General features: G+C 58.8%; 1 protein-coding gene across 2 annotated transcripts in view; it reads left to right on the top strand.

The window, feature by feature from the left end:
- RPS6KA2 (ribosomal protein S6 kinase A2) overlaps positions 1–16,092 on the top strand; it is a 102,765-nt gene that overhangs the window by 35,422 nt on the left and 51,251 nt on the right. For both annotated transcript variants that reach the window (XM_006915044.3, XM_015591910.2), the window contains exon 2: positions 12,385–12,501. In XM_006915044.3, coding sequence (XP_006915106.1) covers positions 12,385–12,501 — 117 coding nt within the window. The remainder of the gene's footprint in view (positions 1–12,384; positions 12,502–16,092) is intronic.

Raw genomic sequence — 16,092 nt, 5'->3', positions numbered from 1 at the left:
CCCCATCAGCGCCCCCCATCGGCACCCTTCGTCAGCACCCCCAGCTCCGTCGGCATCCCCGTCGGCGCCCTGCCTGGCCTTCCCCCGGCAGAGCTCACAGACGGGGCCACCTGGGTTAATCCCAGGAGGCTCCAGATCCGCCCTGAGCCCTCGCACGGAGGGCGCCATCTCTGGGGACGGTGTCTGGGGTCCCCCTGGCTGTCCCCGGCTGTCTGTCACACGCCCATCGCTCTGGCGCTGGACTCCTTCGGCCAGTAGTTACATTGCTCATGGCACCAACTGCTGAGGGCCTAACCCGTCCCGGACCGCTGTCCTCCCCCACGAGGCCCAGCACAGCCGAGGGGCAGAGAGCTGGCTTCAGGCACGGTGGCCGGTGGCACAAAGCGCCCATGGAGCAAGCCTGGCTGCGGCCGAGCACACTCAGGAAGCCTTCTGGACAGGCGGCGGGGCCACCGTGGTGCTGGTCATCAGGACGTCACCGAGGGTGACCGCGACACGGTGCGGCCATCCCAGAGCACCGAGCCTTCAGAACGAGACACACAGCACACGCGTCCTGAGAGAAGCTGGGGGGAGACCGCGCAGGCGGGAGGGGACGATGGCCTGGCCTCGGAAGCCCGCGCTGCCCGTCGTCCCCGCCGGCGCGGCTCAGGCGGTGCCCGTCTCCCCATCTGAGTGTCACGGCTTGGAATGGGTCGTAAGCGAAGTTCTTTGCAGAGGGAGGTCAGGGAGCCAGGAGGCCCTCAGCAGGCCAGGCAGCCGCCTTCCGACGGCGAGGGCCCCACCTGCGGGCCGGCAGAGGGAGCCGGTGTCCTCGCCCTCAGTGAGGCGCCTGCCTGTGTCCTGGTCAGGCAGGGCCCCGGCTCGGTCGCCCAAGCTCCTGTCCCCCTCCCTCACAGGGTGCACACCGGCCTCGGGGGACGGTCAGAAACACACGACAGGAGGCTGGTTTTCTTTTTAAAATATATCAGCTACTACCCGGCAGACGTTAGCGAAGCCCTTGGGGGCACCCGGTGTCCGGCCCAGTAACAGCGCCAGCAGCAGTGGGGCGCGCCCGTGTGCTGCTGGGGCCGTCGAGTCCACGGGGTGCTGCACGCGAGGGGCCTCGCCATGGGAGGCAGGGCTGGCGGGCCCCGAGGGTCCTTCCTACCGGCCCAGGACTAGTGGCTGCCACTCTGAAGGAACGTGTTTCTCGTGGGCGTTGTCTCGTGTCAGAGGTTTAAGTGAGTAAATGTGAGTCGGTGGCTGGGGCGCGTGAGGCCGTCCAGTGCAGCGGTGTTGGGTCACGGGCTTGTACGCGGATGATGATGGAACCGTTCAGATTGCGGGCCACTAACGAAGCCTGCTGGGTCATGTGTCGTAGCCAGACAGAATTAGCCGAGCGCCCGCAGCTGTCCCCAGGACCCCAGCCAGCACTGGAGCTCAGGACTCTGTGTAGACGTGGGTCCGTCACCGCTGCGCACATCTCCGTGCGTGGGAAGTGGTGGCGATCGTTTTCAGCGATTCGGAGCAATGTCCTCGGCGAGTTTGCGGACCGTTTGCTCGCGGGTGGAGAACGCGTTGGCGTAGTGCCACCAGAGCCTCAGAAGTGTCGTAGGGTTTCTCCAGCACTGACATCTGTCACAGAGGAAGTGTGTGACCACGACACGCAGCAGGGTACCTGGAGTGGTTGAATGCGGCCGAAGCATTTTGGCAAAATCCCAAGCTGAGACAGACTTTTTAAAACGTTTATGGTTTCTCTGAATATCAGAATTATATACCATGCAAATGATGATGAGAGCGTGGACAGCCCCCAAGACGTGGGATAGCACATGTCTTAGGCCGTCCGTGGGAGTGGCTGTCGTCACGTGGGCGTGGTCCTGCCACATGAGGCTTTGCAGACGGTCGCTTTGAGCCAGGCGTCCCGTGGAATGCCAAGCGTGAGGGTGTGACACGCTTTTAAACCGCCCGCCCCCTGTGCACGTCCTTCTGTACAAACACACACAGGGTGACACTGTGTGCCGGCATGTGGCTCGGCAGGAGGGAGGGTGCCAAGTACAGGACAGCTTTTCGCACAAAGGGACCAGGCTGATGGGAGAGTCGGCGGATGACGAAATTGACACGTCCTGCCCAGCAAGCAGCCTTCGGAGGGCGCCGCGGGTCACGGGAACCAGGGGCGTCAGGAGAGGGAGCCGTCTCCGGTGGAGGAAGATTTCGGCGGTGTAGGCTCCCCTACGCGGCCTCTGTGCTGGGGACCAGCAGCAGATGCCGTGGGCTGCACTGTAGGGGTCGGCAAGGACGTTCACTGTGTAAGCCTGAAAATTCGGTTTGTCACCTCGCTCGAAACACTCCCTCGGTGCCAGGCCTTATGGAAGTCTGGGGTCTGTAGCTCACACTGGCCAACACTAACGTGCGCGTGGCTGTCAGCCGTTAGCCGAATGCCACTGGAGTTGGTCACTTTGGGGCTGCTCTCCCGGCTCCGGCAGCCCTGCCAGGGTCGAGGGCAGTGGGATGGGACAGGCTGGTGGTGGCGTTTGAAAACTTAGAGCCATATCTGATTTTTTTCCCAGGAGAATGTTTCATAATCTTTTTAAATGTCAGCTAAGTTGGTTTTAAAAAAGAAAGGGGGACAGTTATTCTGCTGACTGCTTTAAATGAGGTTTTTGTCTAAAAGTTTCATCTTTTCAACAGTTTTGGAAACTGGTAAAAAATTTTCTAAAATTGTTTAAACTTAATTCTGAACCTCATGACTGATAGTCTCCTGTCCGAACTCTGTAGGAATCACGTGACAGGGGCAGCAGTGTCCGGGGCAGGGCCGGCCACGTGCCATGCGAGTTCTGGAAGGGGGCGCAGGTTGGCAGTCTTCTCTACCGGCCTCGGGGGCGACCTGCGTTTAGCCGGAAGCTGGAAAAGTAGTTAGGACCAGAGTATCGACAGAGAGTCCTCTCCCCTGCCCCAGGCATCACGTTTATTTGGTGGCCCTGTGTCGGGGACACCACCAACTCGGGACCTTCCCCCAGCCATTAGAGGGTTATTATTCATCCAACACACACATTACAAAAGCGGCTACAATTTATTTCACTTATATTATTACTCATGACTGTTCCAGAAAAGGAATTTAAACCTTTTGTATTTATAGCTACAAAATTATTTAAGAAAAATAAATGTATCACACTGAACTCAGTTGCCTAATTAGCTATAACAATCATCTTTACTTTCACTTGAAGCCAGTTTTTTTGTTTCTCAGTTTCTAGTAATTCATACCACCCACTCCCAAACAGCCCACCTCCCAGGAGAAAACCTGCCAGCGCCTGGCTGCCTGCCAGGCTGCAAAGCTGGTGTTGGTCTCTGCGTGCACGTGTTTGTGTTCGCCTCCTGTGCCTGATTGGAAGTTCCGTGAGGACCTACGAGATGGGTCTTGCATGTGGAGGATAAAAATTTTAATAGCTTTAAATATTGAGCCTTTTTTCCCATCAAATGACAGGTTGATTTCTTTGCATCCAGAAATGATACCCGAATGATTTAATGTCGGCTTCCACGTTTTTGTTCTCTTGAAGTGAATTATTTGGTCTTATTTACTTAATTAATTCAGTTAATTTTACCTAAACTTTCCATTGTATTTCAGTGCGGCTGGACGTGATAGCGATGGCTGAACGTGGGACCCCCACGTAGACAGTTAGTGAGGTGGCTTTATTGTTTAAAGTTTTCTTATATAGAAGCCTGGGTCATCTTGGTCATTTTTATATTTCTATATAAAAAAATTTAGAAAACAAAGGAAATAAAATTAATCATTTATAGTCCTCTAATATTATCAACATTAATATCTTAGATCATTTCCCTTATCTTTCCTATAAATCTTTTAAATGTCGTGATAATCATTATGTATATAAAATTTATTTAGCGCCTTCTCTAATTTAAAACATTCTAACAAGGCTTTTTCAGCATTGCCAAATAGCCCTCAAAAGCACTTAGAAAATTTTATTTTGTTCTGAAATAGTTATAGGGCACATTATAGGGACGTTGCAAAAACGAGGTCAGGGTACCACCAAGCTGCTCAGTTTTCGCTCTGGTGACATTTTACAAAACTATACGACCGTCTGGAACTAGGAGTTCGACATTCGATGCAATCAGATTTCCCATTTTACATAGACGCATTTGTGAGCGTGCGTGTGCGTGTGCATGTGTGAGCGTGTGCACGCACATGCACTTAGTGCTGTGCAGTTTTATAATGTGTGCAGATTCACGTCGCCACCACAGTCAAGACCGAGTTGTTTCATCCACAGCGGTCTCTCTGCTGGTCTTGTGGACACGCACACACCCCGCCCCTCACCTCCGCAGACACCAGTCAGGAATGTCATACGGTGGAAGCATGACGTGTAAACATGAGGCCGGCTGTGTTTGCTCAGTGTTCTCTGTGTGTGTGTCAGCGGTCTGTCCCTTCTTGCTGCTGCGGGACAAGCTCTCAGTTTGCGTGCCCAGTCACCCGCTGGAGGTCGGGGTTGCTTCCCGTCGGGGTGTTAGCGGTGAGCCGCATGGGCTTCATTTCTCTGGGACAAGCGCCCCAGGAGGCAGCTGTGGCGTGCACAGTAGCTGCACGTTGCCTTTGCTAAGAAGCTGCGGACCGCTTCCCACTGGCCGCACCATTTTACTTTCCACGGCACCGCATGGGAGTCTCGTTTCTCTGCATCACAGCCAGCATTTGATGTTACTGCTATTTTTTTTAGTCATCGAAGGGTGTGTAGTGACGTTTAATTGCAGGTTTACGTTTCTCTAATGGTTAACGATGTTGAGCGTATCTTCACGTGCTTATTTACCATCTATATATCTTTTTTTGTGAAAAGTGACTGTTTTTCTCTTTTGCCCAGTTTTGAATTCAGTTGTTTTATTTTACTATTGAAGTTTGAGAAATCTTTATATGTTATAGATACAAAACCTTTGTTGGATAAGTGGTTTACACATATTTCTCCTAGTGTATAGATTTTCTTTAATCTTCTTAGCAGAGAAAATGTTTTATTTATTTATTTGTTTGTTTGTTTGTTTATGGTGACATTGGTGAACTAAATCCAGTAAGTTTCAGCTGCACACTTTTACAGTAAGGCATATATGTGTTTACACTGTGCGTTCCCCTCCCACAGTTAGAGTTGTTTCTGTCACCACATATGTTACCCCTGTACCCCTTCTACCTCCCCGCTCCTTCCATCCTCTGCTCACCACTAGTCTGTGGTCCATGTCCATGAGTACAGAGCAAACGTTTTACATTTTGATTAAGTTTAACATTTTTTTTCCTTTTTTGGATCGTGCTCTTCCCGTCGTGTCTAAGAATTTTTTCCTGAGCCCTGGGTCCGAGATTTGTAGCAAACGTCTTTTTTTCCCATGCCTTCGGCGTCTGGTACTGCAGCACCGTTCGCTGCGGCCCTTTCCTCCAGTGACTTACTTCTTCGTGCCTGTCACCAATGGGTCACACAGCAACCCAGCCGTGTGCACGGCGGCTCAGCCCGTTTCCGACACGGGTGGCGGGCCCTGTGAGCACGGGAAGCCGGGCGTCCGTGGGCGGGCGTCACAGGCTCGAAAGGGCACAGCCCAGGGTGAGCGCCTGTCAACTCAGCGTTTCCTTACTCGGCCGTATCAGAAACCTCGCGTTACCCACGGCTTATTCTGACAGATGTATTTACCAAACTGTGGATTTTAAAGAAAAAAAAAACAAACCTGAGATATCAAGTTAGAAACAAGTAAATAATTAAGTCTTGGAGAAGCTGATATTCAGACAAATGAAATTTTCCCTTTTCTGGAAAAAAAAAACAAAAAAAACCAGGCAGCTCGTGCCAGTGATCTCATGGGCGTGAGTGCGGTCTCCTTGCCTTCCCGACCCCTCGGGTCGTCACGCGGGACCTCAGAGCCCGTGAGGACAGTTCCCCCCACCTGGGTGCACCCTCTCTGCACTGTGCGCCCCAAAGCGCGCGGAAGGGAGAGGTGTGGCCGCCGCGCGCCCCCCGGCGCGGCCTGCGGTCACCGCGCCACCCTCTGCCGCCTCTCACCCGGCAGCCTTCTTCCAGTCGTGCTCAGGAACGAGGGCTTCCTGAGCCCCCGCGGGCCACGCACCGCACCGCCGGGGACAGATGGCGAGCGCCCCGCACACGGCTCCGTTCCGGGAGGCAGCGCCCGCGAGGCTGGACCAGGCACGTGACCCCCGCCCCCTCCCAGTTCAGACGCCCTGGGAGACTCTGCAGGGCACGTTGACACGTCCACGTCAGCAGGTGATGCACCCCAGCCCCTCACATCAGCAGGGATGGTGGACGTGGAGAACACACCTGACACACAGCGCCAGACCGCAGGCCTCGCTTCCCAGTGCCACTGCCCGGTCGGCTTTCCACGGGGCCACGTGGAAGCTAGCCTCGGCCAGGACGATGGGGCCAGACGGCCGCGTTCCCATCGTTGGGGGACCTGCGCTGCCGTGCGTGGCTTCCTCAGGGAGCTCAGGGACTGGCCGGACCTCCTGGAACTCAGCCGCCCGAGCGCGGCAGCTGCCGGCCTCAGCCCGCATTTGCGGGACGCCGCCCCCAGACTGTGCGAGGGAGCCCTGCACGCCCACCGCGCCATCTGCCGGCCGCCGTGCATCATCCCGGCTCACGGGGTTCCACGTGCACAGGCTGATGTACAAAAGCCCCGAAGACCCGGAGGCTTCAGGGGGATGGAGCAGTAAATGCCTGGGGCGAGCAGCAGGCAAGGGGGGCGGAGAAAGAGCAGAGGGGGCAGAGTTTCCCTTAGAAACAGGGACAGCTTCATCTGGCCTCAGTAACCCACATCATGAGGCGCGGGGGAGGCTGAAAGGCAGGATTTGAATAGAAAGAGAAGAAAGAACAGCTGTGGGGCCTCCCCATGGGGTCCTCCCCCTCCCCCGGTCGTCCCCTAGGGCCCCAGCGGGCCACGAACCCCTAGCTTAACCCAGTTGAACCTCTGAGGGCCACAGGGCGCAGCGGCCGGCGTCTTTCTGAAGATGGAACTGGCCCTCAGCCACCAACGCACGCCTCGCTGACCGTCACTGCGTGTGAGACTCGCGTGACGGCTCCTGGCTCCTGAATCGCTCTCTTTGGTGAGAAAAAGGAAAAACGGGCCCCTGTACGGCTGACATTCGCTCCGGGGATCCCGCTGCAGCCAGGGAGCATCGTGCCGACCACGTCAGGCCCTGAAGACGCCAGGGCTGGAAACGGGCCTCGGACGGCCGTGCAGGCCTGTCCCCTGTGCCCGGGGGCCAAGGGTCACACGCCCGCCTGCATCTCGAAGGCTCGCCCGGCGTGTTCCTCTCTCTGGGTTCATTCCTAAGCAAGCCGCCCTTTGTCTGCGCTCCGGCCGCGCCATGCTGCCTGCTCGCCTGACCCTCGTGGGGAGAGGTGCCGCCGTCCCGTGCGGCTCTGCCATGTTTCACCCGTCGGAGGTGGACGGGAAGGTTCTCGTAGAAACAGCTTCCTGCGAAGTGATGGACAAGGGCGGCTGGTCCTCAATTTCACTTCCCTTCACCCGTGGAGGCGACACGTCTGCTCAGACACTCGAAGGGCGATTTAAAGGGCACAGACGATCCTGGAGCTCACCGGCCACTGCTTCTCAGGCGTCCTGAGGCCCTGGAACTCACCGGTCACCGCTTCTCAGGCGTCCCGAGGCCCTGGAACTCACCGGTCACCGCTTCTCAGGCGTCCTGAGGCCCGGCCGGGGCAGACGGCACCATCGCGAGCCAGGGGAATCTGCTTATCGCTCGGCCACCCGGGTCCCCCGACGTCATCGCCCTCCCAGATGCTGGGTCTGGGCTCCAGGGTCTCGTTCTTACTTAGGTCACTGATGTCGCTGATCCGTGTGGAAACACCCGCCCCCGACTTCCTAGTGACAGCGTGTGGTCCTCAGTGCCGGAGCTCGACGTGTGGCCGTGAAGAGCCAGCCGGTGCCCGCCTGGGGGACGTCCCCTCCCGCGACGACCTTCAGGTGCCCACTCCGTCCGCTCCCCGCAGGAGCCGCGGGGGCTGCTTGGTGGCTCCTGTCTCCCCTGAACATCCCTGAACGTCCCTGAACATCCCTGACCGTGCCCTAGACCAGGCGTGGCAAGTCCTCTTGCTGAAAACAACGAAAGTTCTGGACAAAATATCCTGTTTAAAGCACATAAATGAATGAGGGTTGGGAAGTTCGTAGGGGATGTCCAGAAGCCACCCTGGGTGACAGCAGGAACCCTGGGGGAGAGGACGGCCGAGCCCACCTCCCCTAGGGGGCAGTTGACAAAGCCCGTGAACTTGGGGCTGGTCACCCTGCAGCCCCAGTGGAGCCTGACGCCCCTGCACAAGGCCGGGCTTCAGGAGGTGCAGCGGGCCCTGTCCCCTCCGGGTCCCCATGATCGTCCTGGGGACCACGTCCCGCACGGGAGTCTGACTTCTGGGAGACCATGCCCCCTGCGAAGGAGGTAAAGCCAGCCCCAGCCCAGTCTTCATTTTAACAGTCACAACTTTTAATTTGCATTTACTTGTCATAAATATTGTCCTCCTAATGACATAAGAGCATCTAGTTCAGAGCGGAGGAAATTACCTAAGAGGGTGACTTTGGGCCAGAGAAGACCGAACAGCTGTGACTGGCTCCCTCCGGCCATTTCTCCCACGGCAGACGCAGAAACACGGTCCCGACTTCCTCCTGTCCGTCAGAACTTCAGACACCGTTCGACAGGGCTTTACACGTTCTTCGTCACAAACTATTTCGTCATATGTAAATGCCATTTGACCAATTTATTTCTCCTGCTTTCATCCCTCACATGAACACATTTTTGGAACCTTCGCTTGTGGCGCGAGCCGCTGGCCGTGGTACCGGCCTCTTCCGCCCCCATCGCCGTTCCCCAAGCCACTTGAAAAAATGCCGTTCACAGAAGTCATGCTGGAAACCAAACGTTCCGTCCTGTACGTAGAAGGTTTAGGAACAGACTCTATTTTCTCAGAGGAATGGCATTAAAATCCAGAGTTCTAGATAAAATGACCTGCCCCGTAAAAGAGAAAAAAGCATTTCTTTCAGAATGAGACTCGGATGACATTTCATTCTAGTTGCCCTTCAGGGCGATGGTCAGGAAACGACGCAGAGAGTGGACCCTCCCGTCTGGACCCGGCCGGAGCAGGTGAGCCGGACGCGCTCCCGCCCCCTCCCCCGATGCGCTCTGCGGGCGCCGCCCCCAGTCAGCGCTGTGTTCCAGACCTTTCTCTCCTCTTTTTTTTTAAGTTCTTGGGAAAGAGAAGAACAAAGGTCTCGTGAGACAAGCTCAAGCCAAAATGTCAGCATGAACGCAGAGCTCTGAAGTTCAGACGCGACACTCTCGGTTCTTGGCTGTTAAAGACTTTGTCAATTTACCTAAGAGATAAACTGCCCCGCAGGGTTCTGGGGAGACCCTGAGGTGCCTGTGCCGTTCTCAGAGGCGGAGCTCTGTGTGCGCTTTGGGCGTGTGCGCTAAATACTTCGACAGCAAGAATCTACACCAAACCTGAAGGGCTGAAGGGTCCGTGTGTGAACCTTGGATTCGCAATGTTAGGGCGATGACTCAGAAGGCGGGGTGCTGAAATGGAGTTGGGGGCGGGGACCGGGGAGAGAGGAGCCGGGGCGCTGACCCCGCCATTCTCGGGAAGGTGCGGAGCTGGGTCAGGGGTTGGGGTCTCGGGGTGCGGAGCTGGGCGCGGCAGGGTCCTGCCAGGGCTGGGCGAGCCGGTGGGGTGACGGGCTCTCAGAGGCGGAGGCGGGCTCTCTGGGGTCCCAGCAGCTTGAGTGACCCGTTGTCCCCCGTCCTGGGCCTCTGGCCCTCCAAAGTGAGCAGCAGCAGAACAGAAATGCTGTGGAAACCTCCGGCAAACACACCTGTGCTGTGAGGCACGCTCGGGGACGAGACCGCAGGTGCAGAGCCCGCGCCCCCATTGTCACCTGCCTCCTCGGCCATCTCCTGGACACCACCCCCACGCCCCGAGTTGAGTTTTACTTTTTATTCAGCACCATGACTGTTAATGTGTTCACGTGACCACAGTGAAGTCACAAACACGTGATTGCTGAGTTATTACCTGTTTCATACTGTGGGTGTTGCGTTAACACAGCTGCGTGGTCGAAGCTATTTCAGGAGGAAATTGGGGTTCTGGGTGACTCAGGCTGCGTCGTGCCGTAGGTGGAGGGCGGTCGTGGCCCCGTGCCAGGAAGCGCTTTGTCGCAGGCCGGGCACATTCGTTCCCGTTCGGGGGAGAGCCTTCGATTTCTGATAAGTCAGTGGAAGGGAAATGTTTCTGTGGGGACTTGGAGAACGTTCTTCAACTTCAGCTTTCAGCCTTGTGTTCTGAGTGGGGAGCCAAAGTCCGCAGCAGCCGCGCTGCATTCGGTGACACGGTGACAACGTTGTGCCTGAGGTGCCCGATTAGGAATGGAGAGAGCCCTCCTGTGGCTAAAGAGGCCCGCGTCACGGAGGCCACCGTCACCCGGGCCGTGACCTTGACAGGGCGCCCTCCGCTGGCCCGGCCCAGCACCCTGTCGACCTGTGCGGAGCAGCCACAGGCGGCGTCTCCTGACTGAGCTCGGGCAGGCCATGGACAACCCGGAGAATCCACCTCGGCGACTCATTCTCACAAATACGAAAACCAGTGTTTTTACCAAAAATGGTGTGGGGAGCAGGAAAAGCGCCACAGAAGGCGCAGGCACACCCAGAGCCGCGTCCGTGCCCGTCCCCAAGGCCGGGGGCCTGAGGGCGACCGTCCCCGTGCCCATCGGGGACCCCAGGGCGGCGTGACGGCGCAGGGACGGAGGGAGGTCCTCCACCTCGAGGGCGGTGCCCGTCCCCAAGGCCGGGGGCCTGAGGGCGACCATCCCCGTGCCCGTCGGGGACCCCAGGGCCGCGTGATGGCGCAGGGATGGAGGGAGGTCCTCCGCCTCGAGGGCGGGCAGCTGAGTGGCCGCGTGACGGGCGGAGTCAGCGTCGTGGCCCGCATTGTTGCCCGCACCCTGTCCCCGCGCTCTGCCCCGGCCCAGCCCCATCCCCGGAGGTGCCCGGCTGGCGTGAAGCTTGCGGGCCCTGCAGTGCGGACTGACCTCTGCGCTTTGGGGCGGCCCCGTTACAACCCTTCTGTGCCAGTGACGCCCCCGTCACGGTCCCCCTGGAACCCACCTCGGGAAGCCCACCCCGTTTCTGCACGCTCCGTGGGTGGTGAGCGCGGACACGCTCAGGCCGCTGGCTGCCGAGTGCGCTTTCTCTGCTGCAAAGGCGTCTGATGTTGGTTACGTGGAGATACAATCTGTAACTTTTTAGAGACCACTGTCACGTCCATTATTGCTATTACGATTTCCTTTGAAAATATTTGCTGAGCTTGAAATAAAGGGAGGACATGTCGCTTCACAATAGCCCTTGGCCAGAAACACAAGCCCTCTAGCCGTGTGACCTCAGTCAGGGTAAAATCTCCACCTCACAGGTATTTTTAAGGAAGAAAGGGAATAACGCACGGAGGGTCCCGAGCGCCCAGGGCGTGGTGCACGCAGTTCCTGTAGCTATTTTTAGGCATTTTCAGAGCTTTTCGGCCAGCCGGTTCCGTGCTTCGCAGTAGCCGGCCCAGGGCCTGGAGCGTGACTGGGGATGAACAGTCAGTGGGAACTCAGAGGTGCACAGAGATCCGTTCAAGGACACTAGGCTGCTGTCAGGAAAAGCTCCGGCTCCCCGATTCCCCAGGTCCCCGTTGCCGGCCCTCGGGTGACAGCACACTCCTTGACCAGTGAAGGAATGCGTCTTCAGGGACAAGAAGTTCTCTGATGAGAATGTCTAGTGATTTCTGCCAGTGTTTTAATTTAAAGATCAGGGGCCTTTTTCCTCCTGGGAACGGCTGCTTCTGGGCTGGCAGGAAATCTCTTCTGCGTCGTCTGAACCGTCATCTCTCGGACGGCAGCGGAGCGTTCTTTGTTTTAGCCGCGGTGACCGTATCGGGACAGTACGAATAAGGAGACAGAAATCCGCATTTCACGACTTCCGTGCGTGGAACCCGTCGGTGACCTTTTGAGCACGGCACCGTAGACACAAACGAATTCTCAGAGGACTGTTGCGTTCCGTAGTTTCCACGTCCGTCCTCATCCAGCTTCTGCCCAAACTGTCGAGAAGCAGAACAGATTTCACTGAGGGTCTCTTTCCACTTTCCTGAGATATTAGTAAGACCGAGTGACGAAAAGCCACGGAGAAAAGCCGAGAAGGCCATGGGCCTGCAAATGGACTAATCAGCACAAATGACCGAGGTGATCGATTGTGTGAAACTATATGGTATCGCGGCTTTTAAACCCCAGTCCTGAAAACCCGCACGTACCCAGCTCGTCCCGACTCCAGGGCAGGGTGACGAGGGACCCTCTCGATCTGCATGTTTATCGCCTGTCGCTGCTCTCTCGTAGGAAGAAGGCGTTGTCAAGGAGATTGACATCAGTCACCATGTGAAAGAAGGATTCGAGAAGGCAGACCCCTCCCAGTTTGAACTGCTGAAGGTTTTAGGACAAGGATCCTACGGAAAGGTGAGTTTGTCTCTGAGTCCCTCCGAGCGAGTCGCGTTCCCCTGCGGCCGGCCCCCCCACCCCCGTCTCCAGGCGGAAGTCCTCGAATGTCTGGTGACGGGAGAGGTGGCGGGGATGCCTCCTGAACACCAAGGAAGCGTGGCCCTGCAGCTGATGGGGTGACATTTGCAGGCGGTCCTCACTCCGCAGCGTCCTGTGCCACCGAGCCCGCACGCACGTCGGATCCGTGGCCTCGCTGGGCACGGCCAGAGCCGTCGCCACTGCTGTGCGAAGCGGGGCTGCTGTGCACTTGGGAGAACCACACACGCTCCCCTCTTCCAGCAGCTTCTCTGGGCTTCAGGGTGTCGCTGCGGTGAGTAGGTGGTTGAACGTGAGCCAATGCGTCTCTGAACGTGCATCCTCGACGAGCGTTTTCTTCAAAGAAGGAAAAAAAAATAAGAACAAGAAAGAAGGGCCAGACAAAACGGCCTCCAGGATGCTCCCCAGGAGGCAGGAAGTGGGGAGCAGCAGCCGCCCGCTCTGCCCCTCCGTGTGGCTTGTGGGGCTACCTCGCCCCGTGAAGCCTCAGGTTCCCCGTCTACGAAATGGGGCGACGTGATCGCGGGGGGTGGGCCACGGCATGGCGCCCCCGCCCGTCGCCTGGGCCGCATCTGCGCAGGACCCGTCTTTCCCCTCCCCTGCGCCTTCGAATCCCAGGAGAGGCCGCCCCTGAGGAGACGAGCAGCAGCGGCCGTCGGCTCCAGCCGCCCGCCCACGCCGCCGGGCGCCGAGGCCTGTGGGCCGTCCCAGCGCAGCGCTGGCCTCTCCGCCCTCGGCGGGGGCTGGGGACGCAGACCCTGGGCGGCGAGCCCCAGAACGTCAGATGAGCACGGAGGCCTGGGGCAGACGCGGGACGGAGTCCGGCTCTGGGCAGCAGCTGTCACTGGCGAGGGGCCTCCCGGCCGTGTGCCTGGTCTCTCCGTGCCCCAGAGGACTGGGTGCCAACGTGAGTGCTGGCCACTGGCCCTGTCACGTAGGGCCACTAGCACGTCAGCGACGTCCTGCACAGTCTACAGACCACGAACGCATGGCCGTTTGCAAAATGTGTCTTGCATTCCTGTAAGGTGCAATGGCTTTTCTCTTGTTCTTTTCCACGGCATTACGTGGCAGGGGACACGTTTACGCCAACATCTCCACGAACTTACTAGTTCGAAGCATACGAAACTGCCAGTATTCAAAACTCTGTGGCTTACAAAATTGGCCGTTTCGTGCAGTTCCTCGGATATTTATGGCAGTACGGGCTTCGGTCCTGCACAGCGCAAAGAGCCGTCGCCGAAGGCGCAGGGCGCGTCCACCGGGCATCAGACACACCGGGGAGGGGAGAGGCACACGGTCCCTTCTCCGAGAGACACGACGGGGAAGCGGAGGCCGGCACAGGTGTGTCCCCTTCCTCCCGTTCGAGACGTCGCCACGTGTGTGTCCTGAGACCACCTACGCTACGCCGAGTCCCCCGGGCCTGCCTCACGGACGAGGCGCGGGGGGCGCTGGCCCTGTGACAGTTGGCGGTCACCCCCGTGGGACCCTGATTGCAGCGGCGCCGACCCCACTTCACAGTGCTTTCCGAGCTCAGTGGAAACAGACTGAGGCGCCAGGCGTCCGTCCAGCAGCTCCGCTGACCAGAAGCAACTTGAAAACGCCATCCGCGGAGGCCGCGGTGCTGCACGCGGAGGGGGAGGAGGCCGCTTCCGAGTCCCTCCAAATGCCACGTTGCCAATTTTGGTTTTGCTTTCGAGAACGTTCTTTGGCAGACGGCAAGCGACACAGCGGCGCTGGCAGCGTCCCCCTGGGGCGACCATCTTCGTAGTGGCCCCACCGTGCCTCTTCCCGGCCACCGTGGTGGGGGGAGTAAGGAGGAGGTCAGGACCGCGAGCGAGAGGTCACAGGCAGGGCCGGCGCAGCGGCCACGAGGTCCGACCCCCACCGCGACCCGACTCGGCCAGTGGCGGGAGGGACGGTCAGGGCCCGGGCGACGGGGTGCTGGAACGGAGGGTCGCTACTCCGCGGCTCTCCCCTCGGCCCCGGGGCGGCTCAGAGCCGACGCCGCCGCCCGGGAGCCACGGGTTCCAGCTGTGTTTGCTCTCGGGCTGCCGGCTGTGACTCCGTCAAAGCAGAGCTGGTGACGAGGGGGGCCGCATGTCCTCACTCCCCGCGCTACCTCAGTCCCCGTCCCCAGATCCGAGTGGGTGTCCTGATGTCGGCTGATCGTCCTTCTGCCGTCTGTGCGGGAAAGAAAGGCGGCCGAAGGCTCCGCTGGCAGAGACCTCCCGCGGCACAGGCTCCGCCTCGCTCCGGAGGGCAGGGCGCTGGCCGCACCAGGCCCCAGCATCCGCGGCACGGTCCCCAGCGCCCCTCCTTCCATCCGTGCAGCGATGGCAGAAGCTGACGAAGCGGATTCGGTCTCTGCCACGTGCAGGTGCCTGCGCCTGTCCCCAGACGGCTCCCAGGAGCCACCAACTTGCCCCGCCCCGGCTGCAGGAGTCGTCACCAGCCACGAGACTGTCCCTGTGACAGAAGCGACGCTGACCCCTGGAGGACTCAGCCCTGGAACGGGGACGGCCAAGGCCGGCAGCCCGGCATCTGCGTGCGGACCGCACTCGCGTGTGCTCGCCCGGGGCTCAGCCCTCAGCGTGCGGGGAGCCGGGGGGCCAGTGCCCGGCCAGTTTCCGACGCAGTGCAGATGGCCGTGGCCCATCCTGACTCCTTCAAACCGGCACCATGGCGGTCCTGTCTGGGGGCCGTGGTGCCAGGGACGAGAGACGCAGCCTGATCCCCAAGCCGAGAGCAAGTTAAATACTGAAGCAAGGATGCGATGAAAGATGCGCCACGTTCGTTCGGTGGCTCTCGGGAGTGTCACCTAAACAGCGTCCCGGGAAGTGTTCATGTCGCTGAGTCTGTGGGGGGCCGTTTGGACACCCAGCCGCCTGCAGGCGTGGCTGCTCAGGGCCGGCGTCTGAGGGAAGGAGCTGAAGTAAGAGAAGCTGCTGGCTCAGGGCTCAGAGCGGCTCTGTGACCGGCGATGACTCGGGGTGGCCTCACGTGGGTCACCAAGGGTGTTCGCAGCAGGCCGGGTGCGCCCGGAACCTGTGAATGCTGTCTGCTTCTCTAAACAACTGGCCTTTTACTTTCCATATAACACGTTTCATGGAAAGTTAGTGGCGCCAAAAACAAATGACGATTCTTCATACAAACACATAATGATGTCATCGCAGGGCTGTGTAAGTTAGGCCAGCGGTCCCCAGCCTTTGTGGCACCAGGGACAGGGGCCCCTATGAGCATCTGACCCCAGCCTTTGTGGCACCGGGGACCGGTGCTCCTAGGAGCATCTAACGCTCGATGATCCGAGGCGGAGCTGAGGCGGTGATGCCGGCGCTGGGGGCGGCTGCAGATACAGATGCAGCTTCTCTCCCTTGCCTACCGCTCAGGGGCGGCTGCAGACACAGATGCAGCTTCGCTCACTTGCTCGCTGGCCGCTCACCTCCTGCTGTTGGCCCGGTTCCTGACAGGCCACGGACCAGTACCACGTGTGGGGGACCCCAGAATTAGGCAAAACTT

The sequence above is a fragment of the Pteropus alecto genome, unplaced genomic scaffold (genome assembly GCF_000325575.1).
Source record: "Pteropus alecto unplaced genomic scaffold, ASM32557v1 scaffold195, whole genome shotgun sequence".
NCBI lineage: Eukaryota > Metazoa > Chordata > Mammalia > Chiroptera > Pteropodidae > Pteropus > Pteropus alecto.
The sequence above is the reverse complement of the archived record's forward strand: the minus strand, read 5'-3'. Positions and strand labels throughout refer to the sequence as shown.